The 20,211-nt window shown below is 38.8% G+C and overlaps 1 protein-coding gene across 9 annotated transcripts in view; it reads left to right on the top strand.

Moving 5' to 3' along the window:
- Positions 1-20,211, top strand: part of CD44 (CD44 molecule (IN blood group)) — a gene marked incomplete at its 5' end in the record, with an annotated part of 94,832 nt that overhangs the window by 54,209 nt on the left and 20,412 nt on the right. For 3 of the 9 annotated variants that reach the window (XM_079707418.1, XM_079707420.1, XM_079707417.1), the window contains 6 exons: positions 993-1,226; positions 8,647-8,793; positions 10,045-10,170; positions 12,340-12,453; positions 12,927-13,043; positions 17,479-17,610. In XM_079707418.1, coding sequence (XP_079563544.1) covers positions 993-1,226; positions 8,647-8,793; positions 10,045-10,170; positions 12,340-12,453; positions 12,927-13,043; positions 17,479-17,610 — 870 coding nt within the window. Of the gene's footprint in view, positions 1-992; positions 1,227-6,385; positions 6,506-8,646; positions 8,794-10,044; positions 10,171-12,339; positions 12,454-12,926; positions 13,044-15,856; positions 15,986-17,478; positions 17,611-20,211 lie in introns of all 9 variants that reach the window. The other 6 variants (XM_079707423.1, XM_079707422.1, XM_079707421.1 and 3 more) reach the window with 4 other exon arrangements.

Here is a 20,211-nt window from a genome sequence, read left to right as displayed (position 1 = left end):
GCTTCTTCATTTTAGGTTGAATTTCACAGAAGATGGCAGAGGCTCTGTCGATATTTAAGCATGCTGATTTCTTAGCCAGGACTGGGAGTTCATTTAAACTGACAACATTTGCCGCTTAGAAAGAAAATTTAATTCTTTGTGGATTTTTAAATTTATAGGCATACCTCAGAGGTATTGCGGGTTAAGTTTCAGGCCACCACAATAAAGTGAATATTGCTATAAATTGTTTTGGTTTCCCAGCACATATAGAAATTACATTTATACTATACTGTAGTCCAAGTGTGTAATAGCATTATGTTTTAAAAAACATGCCTTAACTAAAAATATTTTATTGCTAAAAAATGCTAACCATTATCTAACAACGCAGAGTTTCCACAAGCCTTCAAGGTGTAAAACACAGTATCCGTGAAGCTATGAAGTGAAGCACAAATAAATGAGTTATGCTTGTATATTCCCTGCTGAGACCGATCACTTCTTTGTCTCCTATTTCAAATCCTTTCTCGAAATAGATGGAATTAATAGCAACAAATATTACATGCACTTGAGAAGGGAGGGTAGGGACCAGGCAGGAGAATGATCACTTATTGAGCACAAACTCTGTCTTGAATACTACGCTAAGCACTTTCCATACAACATATCATATAGTGCTCATAGCAGAAGGTAGTATCATCCCTATTTTACAAATGATGAAACTGAAGCTCAGAGGGTTACCTACCTTGTCTAGAGCCACACGAAACTGGGATTTGAACCTGGGGACTCCCAAACACACCCTCTTTCCCCCTCCCCATCTCCAGGGTGTGTGGGTGGGCAGGGAGAGTTCACTTTCTTAGTGCATCGCTCACTCTATCCCCCCAACTAGAGAGGTAGTTAGGTGTTGGTTTGCTTCATAAAAAAGAAAAATAGCTTTAAAGTCTTCTAAGATAAGCCACAGTTTTCCTACAGTCGGAAAACGTCAGCTGTCCAGCTCTGAAAGTGCCTCCTCTGTCTTCCAGCTATCGTTAACCGTGATGGCACCCGGTACACCAAGAAAGGGGAATACAGAACTAACCCCGATGACATCAACCCTGGCACCACTCCCGAGGAGGACATGAGCAGTGGATCCTCCAGTGAGAGAAGCACTTCAGGGGGCTACAGCATCTTCCACACCCATCTGCCAACCGTGTACCCGACTCCGGACCAAGATAGTCCCTGGGTCCCCAGCAACCCAGAGACTACCCTGGCTACCAGTAAGGAGAATGAATCCCTGTGCTTTCCAATAGCGATTCGTTTGCAAAAAACGTCTCTGCTCTTCCTGAGCGATCCCCACTCACCTGTTTTTTTGGTTTTTTTTATTTTTTTATTTTTTTATTTTTTTATTTTTTTATTTATTAGTTTCTGCTTTATAACAAAGTGAATCAGTCATACATATACATCTGTTCCCACATCCCTTCCCTCATGCATCTCCCTCCCTCCCACCCTCCCCATCCCACCCCTCCAGGCGGTCACAAAGCACCGAGCTGATCTCCCTGTGCTCTGCGGCTGCTTCCCACTATCTATCTACCTTACGTTTGGTAGTGTATATATGTCCATGCCTCTCTTTCCCACTCACCTGTTGATTGCCTCCGTCTCTAGAAGGTGGTGACATCATCTGGGGAGGCAGGTTGCTGTGGTTGTCAGTGCACCGTATGCATTGACTGCTACTGTCTACCTTTTTTTTTTTTTTTTCATCTACGAGAAGTACCATATTGGAAGTTTTTCAGAAGAACTTCCCTTGTTCTCTTGTCCCAGAGATACGGTGACAATTCAAGCCTGATGCAGAAGCTATTTTCATTTTTGCATGTTTCCTTCTCGTTCTTATCCATCTGTGGATAAGATTGTTTTCACAAAGTTGTGGTCATAGCGTTTTTCATCTGCTACTTTTCTCAGTTTAATTTTATATTTTTAGGTTTTAACCTGATTTATATTCGTATTATTAATTGAGTCATAATTAGTCATATTCACCACCCATGATTTGCTAAGCAATTCCTTTGGTTTTGGTCTAAGGAAGCATAGCTGAAGGAGTTATCTGATCAAAGTAATCTGCTTAAAAGTTTGCTATCCCAGCTGGTAGGGGAAGGTTCTTAATTCTTGCTTGGTTATGTGGGTAACATTACTTTGGGACAGCTAGAGTGCAAATATGTAAACACTGCGTTAGATTCCTTTGGGTTTTTGGCCCCGGTGCTTCACTTTCATTGGAAAGTGTTTACATTTTCCCCTTGTCTCCTTCTCTGTTTCCTTCTTTACTTTTCCCCTATGGTTTGTTTTAAAACAGGTTTCCAGATGGGCTGCATTCCTTCTGTGGAGGATTATTCACACTCAAATAGGGCATCTGCCTCTTCAGCAACTTTCCTAGTATGGTGTGGATTTTCTCTTTTCCTGGCTATGGCTCTTGAGGGGTGGAACTCGGGTCTTCAAAGAGTGTGGCAGAAATTTACTGGTTTGCAAATGCTCCAGACAGGGCCCTTTTCTATTCCTCATCACCCAGAAGCCAGGGAAATCACCAGAGCACTAGGATTTTTTTTTTTTAACATCTTTATTGGAGTATAATTGCTTTACAATGGTGTGTTAGTTTCTGCTTTATAACAAAGTGAATCAGCTATACATATACATATATTCCCATATCCCCTCCCTCTTGCGTCTCCCTCCCACCCTCCCTATCCCACCCCTCTAGGTGGTCACAAAGCACTGAGCTGACCTCCCTGTGCTATGTGGCTGCTTCCCACTAGCCATCTATTTTACATTTGGTAGTGCATATATGTCAATGCCACTCTCTCACTTCGTCCCAGCTTACCCTTCCCCCTCTCCGTGTCCTCAAGTCCACTCTCTACGTCTGCGTCTTTATTCCTGTCCTGCCCCTAGGTTCTTCAGAACCAATTTTTTTTTTTTAGATTCTATATATATGTGTTAGCATATGGTATTTGTTTTTCTCTTTCTGACTTACTTCACTCTGTATGACAGTCTCTAGGTCCATCCACCTCTCTACAAATAACTCAATTTTGTTTCTTTTTATGGCTGGGTAATATTCCATTGTATATATGTGCCACGTCTTCTTTATCTATTCATCTGTCGATGAACACTTAGGTTTTAATGTAAGGTTACTTTCTCAACAGTGTCTTAAATTTCTGTTAGCATCTTGCTGAGAAGGGTGATACAAATAGGGTTGGGTTCTGATCATTCTCCTCAGATTCTTTGAAACATTTCAAAAAGCACATATTTTCAAACTTCCCATGATTTCCCAGATTATTGGCTCTCCGAAGATTGTGTCACTGTATTGTCTGTAATTCCACGGACAACCCTTCTTGAGAGAAGCTTCTGCAAACCAGGCAGGTGGGCTGCTAGTTACTTGCTGCTTGAGTTCCCTGCCTTCGTAAAGTAGCCACACTGAAGGGGTTTATCATCAGGACATGCAATTTTGTCAGATGTTGGCAAACGCAACAACTAGTGGTCTCAGCAGGAAGCAGATCGGGTCTATCCTAAAGTACCATTTCCCACCAAAGAAGAAAATAGTGACAAAATATATCTTGTGGGAACCAGATGAAATTAACAGTCAAGCTGCTGACAGACTGTAGAGAAATAGTATTACACATGTCCTTTAAAAAAGACAATGAGGACATTTTATAAACATTCATAGCACATCTTTTAAAGGACCGTGCCTCTCCTGCCTTAGTCAGCAAACATATTTTGAAGACCTACTACGTACCAAGCTCTTCTAATGCCTGGGACCTATTGGTAAACACCATTAGAAAGTAATATTGAGGAGAAGTAAGGATTAGTAACCTAGTCATTCATTCAACTGGTATTTGAGGTCTTCTCTGTGCAAGACATTGCTCTAGTTACTAGGGACTCAGAGTTGGACCTACCTTCATGGAGCCTATATACTGTTCAGAAATCAAGGAAATGATTTAGTTAAGTATGTTTACTTAACTACGAATAGTTCAGGATTTGGGTTGAGAAAAGAATTGTGCTTTCCTCTTTCCAGAGCACTTAGTTAAGTTTCAGTAGTTTAGGAAGAGAGAGACTTGTATGTCCAGCAGAGTGAGTTCAGAGCCAACCTGAGAGTCATGGAAGTGCTTTAGAACCCAATACAGCAGTGCCAAATAAATCAGCTCATGGGAAGAAAGGTGTCAAAGAAAAGAATCAGGTAGAAACTTGACCATAGCGTATGGTGTACTCAAACAAGTTAGTGCTGGTTCATGAATAGACCATAGTTTCTAAGCCCAGTGAGGAGAATCCCAAAACCTCATGAGTGTTGGACTCAGAGTTGGGACTTACCAGGAGGGAGTGATTGCAAATCCCCTCTAATGCGTACAGGAGGACAAAGGTCAAGAGGAGGGCTGGCTGAGCACAGAGAAGAGTATCTTTGGCTTGTGTGGCTGATTCCATCCTTAAGGGTCCTTAGTGGGTGGCAATAGGGAGAGCCAGTGAGAACGACCATCTGGGTAGGTTTTGACTTCCAGCAGGCTTTCTATTATAAATGTTGTTTTTGGAAGTGCTTTCCTGGAGGCATGTCATAAGCCTTTTTACTATTGGTGATCAGGAATTCTTTGGAATCCAAAAACTTAAACTAATTCAGGAAGCAGACTCCTGCCTTGGAACGCTCTATTTCCTTGTCTTCTGGGTGTAAAAGAAAAATATATATGTGTATGTGAATATATATAAGTATATATTTAAAATTTTTTTATCATTATTATTATTTTTTGGTCTGGCATGATCTACTTGGGTGGGGAAAATTGAAAACTCTGCTGTCTTGGCAGTAGCTTTTTTCATTTTCCCCAAATCTCATACACCTCTTTTTCTTTCTTTTTTTTTTTAATTTTTATTTATTTATTTATGGCTGCGTTGGGTCTTCGTTTCTGTGCAAGGGCTTTCTCCAGTTGTGGCAAGTGGGGGCCACTCTTCATCGCGGTGCGCGGGCCTTTCACTATCGCGCCTCTCTTGTTGCGGAGCACAGGCTCCAGACGCGCAGGCTCAGTAATTGTGGCTCACGGGCCCAGTCGCTCCGCAGCATGTGGGATCTTCCCAGACCAGGGCTCGAACCCGTGTCCCCTGCATTGGCAGGCAGATTCTCAACCACTGCGCCACCAGGGAAGCCCTCATACACCTCTTTTTAGGAAGACAGAAATAATGCCTATTTCTGTCTTGCTTTTGTATGTTTGCTTCCTGTTGGTCTCTATCTGATGTACTATAGGGTGAGGGTGGCCAGAGTTCTGCATCTTTAATAAAGTTACTTGGGTAAGAAAGTGGTGTCTGCAGATTTTCCAAGGGGATGCCCAGGTTTATCTGGGGGCATCAGTGGTGAAATTGGTTCCAATCTCTCTAGTCTATTCTGTGCAAATGCGTACTTTGTAGCATAGAGCATATTGTGTAGGTAGTTGACATTGGGTGTGTATAGAGTCAAAGCTTTTAACCTGGAGTTCATGGACATCCAGTAGGTTCAATGATAGGCCATAAGCTATTTAAGAGCCACCAAAAAAAATATGCAAAACTTTGAGAATACGTATGTGTAGGATCTGTTTTTCTAGGAGAGAAGCTATGACTTATATCAGATTTTCAAGGGCGCATATGACTCAAAATGGTTTTTAAAAATCTCAACTGGTTTAGATGTTTATCCTGATGATCTTTGCCATTCTTCTTCTACAGAGAAACATTCTTGACTCAAGTCTAGCTTGAGAGTCAAGTGGGAGATTTCAAATTGCAAAATAGCACCGATTATCCTTTCTCTAATTTGAATAGAGTCCAGAATTTCTGTAACTTGGGCAGTTGTGTTTCTTTTCTGGAAACACATTCTGAATTAGAATTAAAAGTGACAGAAAGTGTTAGATGGATACTTGACAAAGCTTTATCTGATTTCAACACTTTGAATATACACCCTTTGCAAAGTTCCTGCTCAAGTATAAAGCTTGACTTGAGATTAATGAGTGTGGGTAGAACTTTGAAATGCTAGTTGTCATCACAAGCTTCCTGGATAAAATGATAGACAGATCCAAAAGATACAAGCAAGCACCTCTAAAGATATTCCGAAAATAAATGAATGATCCAGTTCATGGCTGGGTCACCCAATCAGGTAGCTATAAAATCTCTTTTCCATCACGGGTTATTCCGTTGCTACTTGGTTTTGTTCTGAGCCTATATTCAGGGGTCTCAGTTTGAAGAATGGGTAGCACTCTGTGGTTATCCATACAGAATTTGCATTTCTGATGTTGTCCTAAGATTCTAAGAGACTTTAGGAGACCGGAAAGATAAAATCAGGCCTCGCTCTTCTCTAATCTTCACTCTACAATATATACATACATTTAATATAGACAGGACTGAGAGTAAAGGTTTTCTAGAAAGACCCCACAAAATGATATTTTCATAATTGATCCAGTTACTTCAACTGTGCACTCAAACAGCCATGCAGCAGCTCAGGAGCAAAATAATTGGATATGGCCCTCATTTGGTAATTCACAGCCTAAGACTCAGGATCAGACCACAACAGCAATGGCAGGTAAACTGTTATGTCTTTTGCTTATCTGTTGTCCTAAATGCCAAGCCTTTCAATGTTAAGGGAAAGGACACCATTATCATGCTGAAGTTTCCTACTGATGTGCTGTCACCACATCCTTAGAACAGGATCTGGTACCATTTCATTTAACAGAGAGGCCCATGGATCTGGGGACATGACTGGATTCTGCCCAGTGTCCTACTTGTTTTCCTTTGGCAACATGCACATAGAATCAGAATTATTTTTCCTTCAGAGCTTCAATTAAGAGATTAATTCAGAACATGTCCTCTTAAAAGAAGTCTATTAGAAAATGCATACTCCTACTTTCCACTGATCTAATTATCCAGCCAGTAATAATAGAAGAGAATACTGATTTACAGATGGAAAGTATAGGCCCTGAACAATTGTTTGGACATCTGATACCTCAACTATAAAGTGTGGGAAGTGACCTGTTGCTTTATATCAAAATCTAGGCCTCTAAAAAGCTCCCTGGATGTTTGACTGTTAATTCTAAATCACTATAAAGTGTTTTTGAGAGTTTGAGAGCTTTTGTGGAAAAAAGATTCAAAGTCTATAACGATGGGATATTATAAGCATATCTTCACTTATTAACTTTTGTTGATGGAGGATATGGCCATATTTCAAAATAATTAAGCATTGTTTATGCAGAAAAAGAGTTATAAAAATGGTCCTTTACATTTGCTCAGCTTATAATACATTGAATAAACTGTATTTTTTATTTTGACAAATACTCCTGTGAGGAAAATAGTACTGATGTTATGCTATGATTGCATATCATACTGATTAAGATAATGCTGGAGGGAGAGAGAGAGAGAGAGAGAGAGAGAGAGAGAGAGACTGACTGCAGAATTTAAAAAATGGTATTTTTAAAATGTTGACAATGTTCATCTTCATAGTACAAACACTGTGAAGGAAAAGGTCTTGAAGTACTTCATCTTGGGACACTTCTGGGCTTTCTTGATAACTGGAAAGAAGAAATCTAATTCACTTTACTTTTGTACTTGGCAATTTAATGATGGTTTCAGCCTTTCTGCTTGAACTTTTTTCAGTTTTTTGTCTGCTATTCTCTACTGTTCTTCTGATGCACATCATGGTTGCAGAAATGGCAGTCTTTGGAAGTTTTCAAATCAAGACTCTTGCTTCTGGTCTTGTTAGTGAGATCATTGGGTCACTTCATCTTCGTCTGTCTTTCCTGATTGATTATCCTATTTTCAAAAACTGGGTCTCAAAATGTTCTGTTCTGCTTTGCAAAATCTAGTGCTGATATAAAAGTGACCATGGGCAAGGCTGCTAGGGAATTGGGACGCCAACTAAAGTGGAATGGCATCTCTTTCAGGCTTCCACCTCATGTGTCCTTCTTCCACGTATAAGATATTGCTGGGGCTATGTGTGTGGGACTGCTGGCAGAAATGTCATACCCTAAATTCTTGGAGGATGATATTGGTTGACCAAGATAGAATGTGTAGAAGATGATGGGCTAGGACTCATCATCCTTTAGAATCAAAGACTCAGATGTGGAGAGGATATTAAATGGTCTCGTTCCATCAACATTTCTAATCATTTAATCTCTGACACAGTTTTCCTGCTAAGTGCTCTTTCTGATGGTGGGGGTTATAATACTTTCTGTATAATACTGTCATTGTTGGAGAGTTCAGATTATTACCTTTTTAAATCTAACATCTGGAAGAATATTAATCTCCCTGAAATTCTCACCACAGGTCCTAGTTTGACCTTTTAGGAACACAAACAAAAACTTAATCCCTTGTTTATGTTATAGCCTTTCAAAATTCAAAGACAGCTCTCATGCTCTCCTCGAGACTTCTCTCTTGTTTAATCATCCTAACTTCAGACAAGTCAAGGTCTGTCCAGCACAGCTTTTTCATCTTCAAGATGAGGAGCATGAACCAGATGCTGTTTAAGGTCCTTCCATCTCTGACATTCTATGAACCCTGGTTTGGACCTTGGAAAGAAATGGAACTTCCGTGCTTTTTCTCTTTCTTTCTGCCATCTGTATCATGTATAGATGACTCTTGAGTGGTAAAAGAGTGAAAGCACATACAATGCTATTTCTTAAGCACTGATAATTAACCTTTCAACAATCAATTCAATTATGGTTACAACAGCTTTGATGAGCCCTAGTGGTACAACTTCCAAAACAGCAACCAAGAGGCAAGAAGCCCAGGATTGGTTTTCTTGGCAGGATTGGTTTCCTTGGTGGTTTCAGCCATCAACATCCAAGATTCATCTTCACACCACAACAATAATGGCTGGTAACGAGTTATTATTATCTCATTTCATATGTTTTCTTGGCAGTCTTCAGTAATTTTCATTGACCTCGGGGATATTGTCAAAGTCTAAAGTTCATGCTGGTTTCACAAATGTTTTTCATGACTCTGAGATCTATATGTTTGACTTTCTAGTACTAATAAGCAGATTTCTTCTTTATATTCTATAGAATTAATGTAGCCCAGGAGGAGGCTAATCTGGGGGCTGGAGAAGGGGGGCTAGGTCTTTCTCAATGACAGAACAAAACTTTGACTCTGAAAGATGTTGTTAAATGACTGAAGTGATAAAAAGTTCTTGACTTTTCATGAGAAAATAAAATAGCATAGGTAGAGCTAACAAAAATCTCCATCAATGGAACTGTTTTCGGGATAGATACTCATAGGATGCAAAGATAAATGGTCATTCTGAAAGATAGCATGAATCTCATTCAAAATATAGGAAACCTCTTTCTAGTAAAGAGACATCTACAGTAACCACTGCGAAGAGGTGGGAGCTTTCCATCTCCTTTCTTAGGATTGCATCCAAAAGGGAAAAAGTGAGAATTTTTGCAAATATTGGCTACAATCCACTCTAGTCAACCCTTTTGGTTGACTAATAAATGCCCCGCAAAATTTCTCTGTTAATTGACTAATTTTGTTTTTTTTTCTGGCTACATGCTAAAGTATTGATGGGAACTGCAGTATAGCTTTCATTTGCGTTCAGAGCTACAGTAATCGAATGCTAGAGAAGATCAAACCTAATAGCTGGGTGAATAGCAAATAGTGAATACAACTAAGGGATTTTTAGAAATGACTGACGTGTTTAGATTCCAAGGTTTTACTGAAGGTGGCTTGATAAAACAAATAGGCACGTGTGAAACCTTTTCATTCTATTCTTGACACCCTAGCTTTCATGGCATATGGTTAATAAGTTAATAATAAATGCATCTGAAAGCATGGGGCTGTGTTTATTGGCCTTTTTTTTCTTTTACTTGTTTGGTGGGGTTATGTCCATATTTATTCTTTTAACTTCCTTAAAAAGAGTGTTCAGTTGTAAAGATCATAGCCAGTTGTTTTTAGATCTATACATTAGCTTCAGAGACCAGAATATAGGAATTTGAGGTATAGAAGTCAAATCTCTCACTTTCTTCTTATGATCTTGGGAATTCTTTTATACATTCTGTGCCTGATTTTCTTCCTTTGTCAAATGGGTTGCTTGGCATCCAGCTCAGCCACTAATGCAAGTCACCACAACAGGTACGGATTCAAATATCATCTCAGCAGGCTGGGAGCCAACTGAAGAAAATGAAGATGAAAGTGACAGACACCCCAGTTATTCTGGATCAGGCATTGATGATGATGAAGATTTTATCTCCAACACCAGTAAGAATAATCAATTCCTGTAGAACCATCTATGCCAGGTTTATCGATTAATCTGAGTGATGCCCAAGATTATCGATCTTAGGAAATAGTTAATATGAAAAATGAGCATAAGCCTATGATCACAGGTTAATTATACCTTGATGAGATTATGAAGGAAAAAACTGATTTTTTTTAATGGAAGCCAAAATATATTTGGAAGAGAAATGGAAAAAATATCTTTTATAAAATTTCTAATACCTCAGGTACTTCCTGTTTTGTTTATTTATGTGTTAAAGCTGAGCTATATAACAAAACAGTGCCAATTATTAAAAACAAATAGTGAAACCATTGCATAATAGTATCCAAATTCGTGACAATTATAAAACTTTTTGAGAACAGAGATGGAAATTGAGCTGAAAGGTCCTTTAAAAAAATTCAAAGGTTGGTCTAATATTCTGCCAAATGACTGAGTTTCCTGTACATACCTGTCATGATCTGAGATATTGCTGAACCGAGATGAGAATCCTGAACCTGACTCTATCACAGCTCTGCCTTTTTTTTAGAGAAGATGTGCCTTTGTGGTGCTACATGAACTCTCTCAGGTCACAGAAGTCCTGTCCATCCAATTAGAACCTGAGGGTTTCATCCCCAAAAAGACAGCACCCCAGGAGGGAGGGGTCCAAAAGCATAGCTTAGGCCTGAGTCATCTGAGTATATGACATCGATACAACAAATACTCGAGATGAACTATATGCTTTATATCTAAGCTTTCAAGTAGTGTATTCCTTAGTTGGACACCCCTGCAGAGCTTAGAGACCTAACAAAGAAACTCTCTTTAGTTACTTCAAAAAGAAAACCAAATACCCCAAGACACTGGAGCTTTACTATTATACTGTCTGCTGGGTTCAGGATGTGGCTACATCTTCTAAGTTGGGCATCAGGAAAGATGTGGTCTTGACACTTGAGAAACTAAACCCTCTTGAGTGGCAAGCCAAACAGATCAACCTGAAAATAAATCGTATCATCAAGCTCCAGGAGAAAACTTCCCTTGATATTTTTTCATCTCTGTGGCATATTTTCCGACTTCAGCTCACTTTTCTTCTTGGCACCTGTGCACGTAATTCAGCAGGATGCCCTCTCTCTTCTGTAGGGTTATGATAACTGCCAGTTTTTCATGCTTACTGAGAATGTAGTTAATGATTCTAAACCTGATTTTATTAACTTGTGAAATAGAGCTCATAGTATTATAGTTCTGAAAAGACTTTTGTATTATTTGGGTATCAAAATAAAGTTTGAAAGAATTAGGATGTATTTGCAAATAACCTTTCACAAAAGACATTGATTCTGATTTTGTCATGGTTCTTCTGTCAGGTGCATCTCCTCTTCCAGCCCTATCATTTTGGGTGACAGTGTCAGGGCACTGGTGGATGTATGCCCCTTTTTATCTTTGGGGAGCTGCTGTGATGGTGGTTGGTTACCTATGGTGTTTTCTACTGAATGTATGCGTCTTGGTTTTCTTTCATTGGCTATGAATGGCTTGCTCATGAAATGCTTTGTGTTTGATGAGAATACCATAGGTGTTTGATAAATATAAATATTCAGAAATGTATAGCTAAATCACATGGCTGTTCTAGGTAGATATTCTTTGTTAGAATCATCTATAGGAAAGCTCTGGCTGCTCAGGGTGTTTCCTTCCCCACTAAAGCTACTAATAATGTAAACTGGTCATCATGGTATAACTTTTTAGTTATCTACTCTTCAGCCTGAGGATCTACATGTAGCACACTTGGCAGTGTTACAGATTCCTTGGGCTTTCAATTGCAGAGGGTCATTACAGACTGCATGGACAGGCAAAGTGCTGACATCTTTGGTTCTCCTTGGTGTAGGGCTGGTGTTTTCAAAGCTGTTCTTCCTCCTGCTGCAGCTTCTTTGGCTGCTTTCTCCAGAAGATCTCATGTTCTGACCCCTATGTGTTCTCTGACAGAATGCAAAGGACACTGAGATGCTTAACAGTATGGCTGAATCAAGCTGAAGGCACCCTCTGCTTTCCCTTCATTTCCACTCAACCATCTATACAGCCTGGTATAGATGAATTACTCTATAGACTGAAGAAGGGAGAGATATGCAAAACAAGTGGTGAAGGCTCAAGAAATAACATTCTCCTTATTACTTCAATCATCATTATCACAGTTTCAACCACACCACGGGTTTTTAACCACCCACAACAGAACCAGGATTGGATGCAACTGAGCCCAGGCCATTCGAATCCAGAAGTATCACTTCAGACAACCACAAGGATGACTGGTAATGGGTTACACATACTTAATTAAAGACTTTTTTTCCCTCAAAGTCTTTGATGCTGCAAAGATCAATCATCGGGACACAGTGGGAAATTCAGTTAAGATCTCATCACAAATTCTTAGTGAACTTTCACGAGGATACTCAGTTCAGCTTAGGAGTCATTTGTCAATTATATCATCTGGGCACAAGATATTTTATGTTGCTTCATTATAAAAATGAATACGTTAAAATGGTTTGTGGTGCTGCTCTTGATAAAGTGGTTGTAGTACAATAACAGGTAATCATTAAGTAATTTCCATGCCCGTTGGTTTTCTCTTGGGAGATATTAGTGAGTTCACTGAAAAGTATTAAGAGGAGAGGCTCAGAGGTACTAGTTAGGCATCGAACCATTAGATGGCATGTACTTTAATGAAAAAACAGAACAATCAAAAGTTGGTTGATAAAAGTCACAGTGTACATAACCGTCATCACGACAGATGTGGACAGAAGTAGCACCAGTGCTTATGGAGGAAAATGGACCCAGGAAACACACTCTTCTCTCAGTCACCATGGATACCATGATGAAGAGGAGACCCAGCATCCTACAAGCACAAGTAAGAAGGATGGCAGGCATCAGTTCTGGTTTAGTTGAGTTAGTGAAGTCACTCCAGAGAATGGGGAAGACTTTTTTTGCAGATATTGGCTACATCTTCTATTTCCACACAGTAATTTCTTTTATCCCCAGAGCATGAAAAGCTGCCAAATCTGCACACAATTTCTTAGAAATTGGAATAAAATACTAACTTGTCAGGTGGCCCAAAAGGCCAAAATGTTTAAAAAGTTAAAATGTTTAAAAATATCTGAGATACAGTTTTTGTGTTAAAGTTTCCCAGAGGTTCCATTTGGGTAATTTGTGTGTGTTTATGGAAATGTTTGAAGAAGAGTGTGTTCTTTTGATGCTTAGTAGTGGGATCTGGAAAGAAAGCATGACAAGTGCAAGGATCTTTGGAATTCTTGTTTTCTATAAAGATCTTTGATGAATTCAGTTTCTTTTTCACATTCTGTTCCTCACTGCATTGTAGAAAGGCATCCCTTGTACTCTTTGGAAGAAAGTCAATTGCTCAGATGGTCTATATATGAATTCCTTGACTGTTCTTTTTTTTGTTTTTAAGCCCAGGGTAACTTGGGGAAGGCTTTGACGCTGTTATTTTTACTTATGTGCAAACATCTCAGGTTTCCTAAAACAATTTCAGGTCTCACTCCTGGCCTATGAGGATAGGACAAAAAAAAGAAGTAAGAAGTGTATACTCTTCTTTTTTTTATCTATCTCTCAGAGCGATGCCTATGATGTTTGGAATAAAAGAAGCTTTAATTTAGGATAACAGCTTGTAGCACTTTAGAAATTATGGTTCAACCATGATTCTCATAGCCTTGAATACTCCTAAAGCAAAAATGTAAGAAACAATCACTTAGAAGCCAAAGAAGTTTGGGAATCCATGGTTTGAGGAGGTCTTCAGACAACAAAAAAAAAGTTTCAGACATCAGCTAGGACTGAATAGGTTACTACCTCCTGGGCATTGTACTGAATACACCCAACAGGCCTATATCTCATTATTGGCCCCAACAGATTCGATATACACATGTGGATTATAGGCTGAGTTAACAAAAGAGTCTTCTGATAGAGGAAGGACATAAGAAACAGAAGTGTCTTCAGAATGGAATTCTGTACCAGTCCCTTTGGATCCTAGCAGTGTATTTTAGAAATTATTTAAGACGGTTTGTACTTAAGAAGTGGAAAACTAAGAGGCTTGGAATTAATGATCCTATTGTCAAAAGATGGGGGGGAGGGCCATGATTACTGGAGGGCAGTTGAAAAACAGGACATAACAGAACCTAACAGAGGGAAAGCAGCAGCTGCTGCAGCAATTCTTTTATCAGGACTTGCAAAACTTAAGTGATTCTGGTTGGTGATTCTGGGCGTTGTCAAAAGAACATTTACAACTTCCAGAAGAGAGTCATTTGCAATGGAAATCCATTACTCTGCTAACCCATATATTGAAGACAACAAGGGGTTACTGGATATTTAAAGGATCATTGTGTTTTATAAAGGGAGAGGTAGAAGTAGTATAGAATAGTGTGTGCGTGCGCATGTGTGGGCATGTGTGTGTGTGTGTATGCGCATTTTTTTTCCTTTCTTTTTTTTAAACTTTAAATATGCAGTCTATGTTTTGGGTTAATTTTTCTTTTTTTGTAATTACACACAGTGTTTTCTCTAACTTTATTATTTGTCATGAGGTAGTGATTTAGTCAGGGGGAGGGAAAACTTAAGATTTTGGGGTTTTTTTCCCCTCCCTCTGGATAACAAGTTAACCCCAGGAATGTTTTGGCCAATGCAAGGGTGAAACAAGGACAGTAAGTTTTATTTTTTAAATGTCTTCGCAATGATCAGATCATACATATTAATTTCTAAAATAATGAAATAAACCAGTTTTACAAGTTGCAAAATATACTTCAGCTTGGCAAGTTTATACACTCTCATTTTCTTTTTCTTTTTTTTAATTGAGGTATAGTTGATATACAGTATTATAACACTCTCATTTACTTGATGAACTAAAACTTTAGTATTAGTCGCTACAGATGAAAATGTCAGTGGCTTTATGATTTTTACCAAAGGCACCCCGATACAATTTCATCTCATTCATTATGCCCTTTTTAAAACTGGACAATTACAACACTGAGCCTTGGAAATTTTAAGCCTGTCACACACTTCTACTATTTATATAATGCCAAACACTGGCTAGAAAAGTTTTTCTCCACTGAATTAATTTTCTTAAAAAGTCATTTTGGCAATTTTAGATGCTCCATAGACATAACTTTGTAACATGTCAGTGGGGTAACATCTCAATCATTCCCAGCATCTTTCATGCTGGGCAAATGCACTGCTGGTGTATTTCCAGTGTGTGCAATTATGAGTCATGTGACCACCTTTTGAGAAGGCTTCCTACTAGGCTGATCTTGTCATGGACTGTTATATAATATACTCCTCCCTCCAAGATCACTGAAGACAGGTTAAGTTTTTTCAATGAACAGTTCTCTCAGACAGGATATATGAGGCCATAGACTCTAGCAAAATAAGAATAATACTGGAATTCATAGACCGTGGTCTGATTCTAACTTTGTACCAACCTGGCTATATGATTTTGAGCAAATCAAAGCTTCTTTGAGCCCCAGTTTTCCCATCTGAAAAGCTAAAGTATCAGGCCATTTGATGTCTAATATTCCTTTCAGAGTATCAGTGGTGTCTCTCCTCCCTGCTTTCCTTTTCTACCTTCTCTCCCACATGTATATGCTCTTAAGGTAGAAAGATATGTGTTGGTAAGGAAATTAATTGAACAATAACAGCTCACAATTGACATTCTTCTCACAGCCCGAGCACCCCCTACTAGTACAACAGAAGAAACAGCTACCCAGAAAGAGCAGTGGTTTGAGAATGGATGGCCTGGGGAATATCCCCAAATGCCAAAAGAAGACTCTCATTCAACAGCAGGGACAACTGGTAATGGATGGTTTCACAGGCAGACTTGGGTGAAAACTTCCTCTGGGGTTAAGTACTGGGCATTGAAGACAGTGAACAAGAAGAGTTTGAAGGAAATGTCACAAGATGTTACAGTTCCTTAATCACTTACCATTCAGTCAACACAGAGCCAACCCTTAAGTGCTCGTAACAAATCACCAGAACAGAAATGGATACAAGCACATAAGGAGACACAGAGAATATGCCCTTGCATATGTCACTTTCAGATCTAATTTTGGGCATCCCTTAGTAAGAGGATGCAGGGACTCCGATCTTATAAAATACTCCCTTTTCTTTTGTAAAGGAATCTGCTCTATGATATGGATCCAGGCTTTACAACACAGTTCTATGAAATCCTGGGCTTGTTAGAAAGCTTTTGGTCAGAACCTCAGTAGTCAAAGAAAGGGAGCCAGACATTTTGAGAAAAACACCTGTCTGGTGTCATTTGGCCCTTTGTCATGTTTGTTTGGAGATTTCTCCTTGAATGTACAATGTTTTCTTCTTAGATTTATAAAAAACACCTCTTCTCTATATTTGAATTGTGGGACTGGGGAGATTAGACCCAATCTTGTCAACATTTCTAACTGATGCCAGATAACTTGGCTCTACCAGCTCCTGTGCATGATTCTTTTGTCTGTGTGACAGAAATATTGAAATGCATGTAAGATGCATTCTCGTAAAAGAATGTGAATTCCATATCGTTACTTAATATCAGTGAGAAATATCCCTAAGTTTTTATTTGCAATATAGAATGTAATGCATGATGTTCTTCTGGTGTGTGGCAGCTTCTGAATGCATAGCTGGCAGAGCAGTGGATTCAGTGACAGGATATGTGGTGTAGTTGTTGCTAAGGGGCTACTATTGTCATCTTTTCTACCTATACGTCTTCAGTGGCTCAGAGTGAAGCCAAAGCATGTGCTGCATTCTTATATGCCACTGTGCCATAAATCTCATTGTTAGAAGGTGATGTTTTTAATAGATTCCACTCATGCTTTTGAGATGAATGGCATTTACTTTCATGTTTATCTCAATGGCATTTACTTTCATGTTTATCTCAATGTTATCTGATTCCTTCTCTAAATCACTACTGGCCTAATGTGCATTTCACTGGGACATGGTCTAGGAATGACATCATGTGTTTGGACTTCTACACTTCCTCCTTTAAGGGATGGTGGCAACATGGTGTGGGTAAAGAACTATTTCTCCTCCATCTTCACTTGATGTCTATAACTTCTCATCTACCCACTGGAGAAGTCGTTAATGCTTTTGTGTCCTCGAGTTCACATGCTGATTGCTAGGAAAAATGAGCATGAATGAACCTATACCTACTAAAACATTCTGCAACTTCCTGGCCCTCTATATCCGGAAGACGGTTTCATTGTCTTGCATAGAAAATAAAGTCTTTAAAAAATCAGTGTATCCCTGGCCAAATGTCAACTAACACTTTGACAATTGCTTGAACTGCATTGTCACAGCAGCCTCAGCCCATGACAGCCATCAAAATCAAAGAGTGACACAGCAGAGCCAAGAGGACCGTTCCTGGACTTATTTCTTCGACCCAGTCTCACATCCAGTGGGACGAGGTCATCAAACAGAAAGAAGGATGGGTAATAATCTCTGAGCTTTTTTATATATTATGTTTTTGAAAGCCCTCAAATGGCTATTTTCCTAGAAATGTGCCCTTGGCTTTAGACCAGTCTGCTTTCCTAAGGAACTTTAAGTTTCTTCAAAAATTAGTTTTCTTGGTAAGAGTGATATGCACATGCATCTGAATCTGAAGTCCTAGATGAGAGTGGAGAATTTGGTGGGAAAGTTAAAGAAGGATTAGTCCTAAGATGATGGGAGTGGAAGTCATTTCCTCTGAAGAGGAGCAGTTTCAAGATTTCTTTTCCATTTACTTCTAAGTGCAGGGTTTTAAAAAGAGTGAAGTGATGGATTCAGTGACTGTCTCCATTATAGACCCAAAGATAAAACTTGTCTTTGGTAGAGAAATCTTAGAGATCAAAAACTGATGAGTACTCATTCCAAAGAAGTAACTAAAAGGCTCAGAAAATGGTATTAATTACTCTTGCACACTTAGAAATAAATACTATACCCAGTGACTTAGGATTTAGACCACTCTTGTCCATCAATAAATGTTCGTGAATTTAATGAATGGACAACGTTTACACAAGATGGAATCCTTGTTTTCTTAATTAGCATTCTTATTTACCTATAAGCAATTCAAAAACAGAATTAAACAAGAGAGAGTAAGAAAATACTAGCTGGAGTTATGCAAGAATGGAAGATTGTTATTTTATTTAACAAATTTTTATATTTAAAAGGAATTTTTCCTTTATCAGAACCAGATGACAGTGTTCCTGAGAGAATCTGAAAGAGTTGGTAGCAGGTGGTGCCCCTCTTTTCTCAGTGTTTACGAAGTGGAAGAATCCATGTTTTATCTTTGGGAAAAATCCTTACTATATCCATGAATAGAATTATGCAAGTTTTATTTATTTCTTTTTAATTTAACAAGATGTCTTGATCACAGAAATGTGACATTCCAAAAAGGGAGATCAACCAAAAGAACCAATATGGGGATATGAATTTTCAGTCGTAGCATTAAATATATTATTTGGGTCCAAACTCCCAAGGGTATACGTGACCCAAAACTAATGAAATGAGTTCTCAGAATGAAATGATAATGTCTCTTGGTATTGAGTTAAACAACGTTATCTCCAAAATCAATCCAACAGTTTTTATGGTTTCATTTCTGCAGAACACCCTAACTATGTGGTACCCAAATATTAGTGATCATATATCCCTTAAAGTACAATCGTCTTAAATATCTGCTAATAGAATTGTATTAATACTTTATGTGCAATGCTTTATGGAGACAAACAATGTACACTTAATTCATGGTCCATGCTCTTAAGGAACTTAAAAGTTAGTTAGGAAAAGAAAACAGTTAGCTTCAAAATAGATCTAACAGTACAATACAATAAGTAATAGATGTCAAATGAATATTGCTAGCAATAAACACAAAATAAATTCAGAGGACCCCTTGGAGAACGTCAGAGAAATGTAGATTGGATCTGGTTTTTTGAAAAATGGAAAAAACCCTGGTTAGTCAGAGAAAGGTAGTTGAAGAAAGTTTTTCTAGGAAGGAAGCACATGTAAGGACAGGCTTAAAGGAAGGAAAGCCAAGGAATGAGTTTGGCAGAGTGAATGGATCTGTATGTCACAAAGGAAGATGAGTGTGAATGGTGAGGTTGGGGCCATTATGTGGTGTGGCTGAAGTGCCACTTGCAAGCCCATTACACATTTTATGCACATGGTGGCTAGAGGCTCTGATGATAACCATTGTGGAAAACCAAGCCAGTAAAAGAGCTTCAGAATCAATATTAAGTCTCCATACTGATGAATGGAAAGAGTTTCTGTCAAACTGATGATGTCAAGAACGTTACAATTGGCTTCAACTATGGAGTGGTGTGATACCTCTTAAAGGAAAGATGAACAAGAGTGTCTAGAGGCCATCAACAGGCAGGACTTCTTCTGGGAGAATATCCATTTGGGGTTTTGATTTGGATTAGTTAGCCTTTCTTCTTTTTTGAATAATTACTATTACTATTACTACTACTACTATTATTATTATTAAATAGTAGAGTCAGCCACGTTTTGTCCTACAAAGATCTCGATACTCTTTTCTTTTTATATGTAAAGGCTGCAATGTAGACGTGGGTGCCTAATATTCCAGTGTTTCCCTCCGGAGTCATCTGGAGCACATTAAATCTCCCCAGAGGCAGCAGTGTGGGTGGACTTTGAATCCAAGAGCCAGCAAAAGTGATGGTGTTTATGGTTTGTGTGGCCTCTATTTCACTAAGGACTTACTTCAGCAAAATCGATTTGTGATAGTTATTAGAAACAGCTTCTATAAATATTTCAGTGAAATTTCTGTACCACTCAACATTGTACATGTTACATTCCAAAGACATTTCCTGCTTGCATTTATAGGAAGAATGATTCACTGACATCCATTGCTTCTTATTCCTTGGCCTAAACTGTTCCTGTAGCCTCCAACTAGATAGTATGGGATGATGATTTTATGTTTTATTTGTACGTTCACTTTGTGAAGCGAAAGGGGAGCAAATGAGGGAAAGGGCTGTAACAAAAGCTTTTGTGCCACGTCAAGGGGATATGACAAAATGGTGCCTGAACCAGTGCACTTT

Source organism: Hyperoodon ampullatus (genome assembly GCF_949752795.1).
Source record: "Hyperoodon ampullatus genome assembly, chromosome: 7".
NCBI lineage: Eukaryota > Metazoa > Chordata > Mammalia > Artiodactyla > Ziphiidae > Hyperoodon > Hyperoodon ampullatus.
The sequence above is the reverse complement of the archived record's forward strand: the minus strand, read 5'-3'. Positions and strand labels throughout refer to the sequence as shown.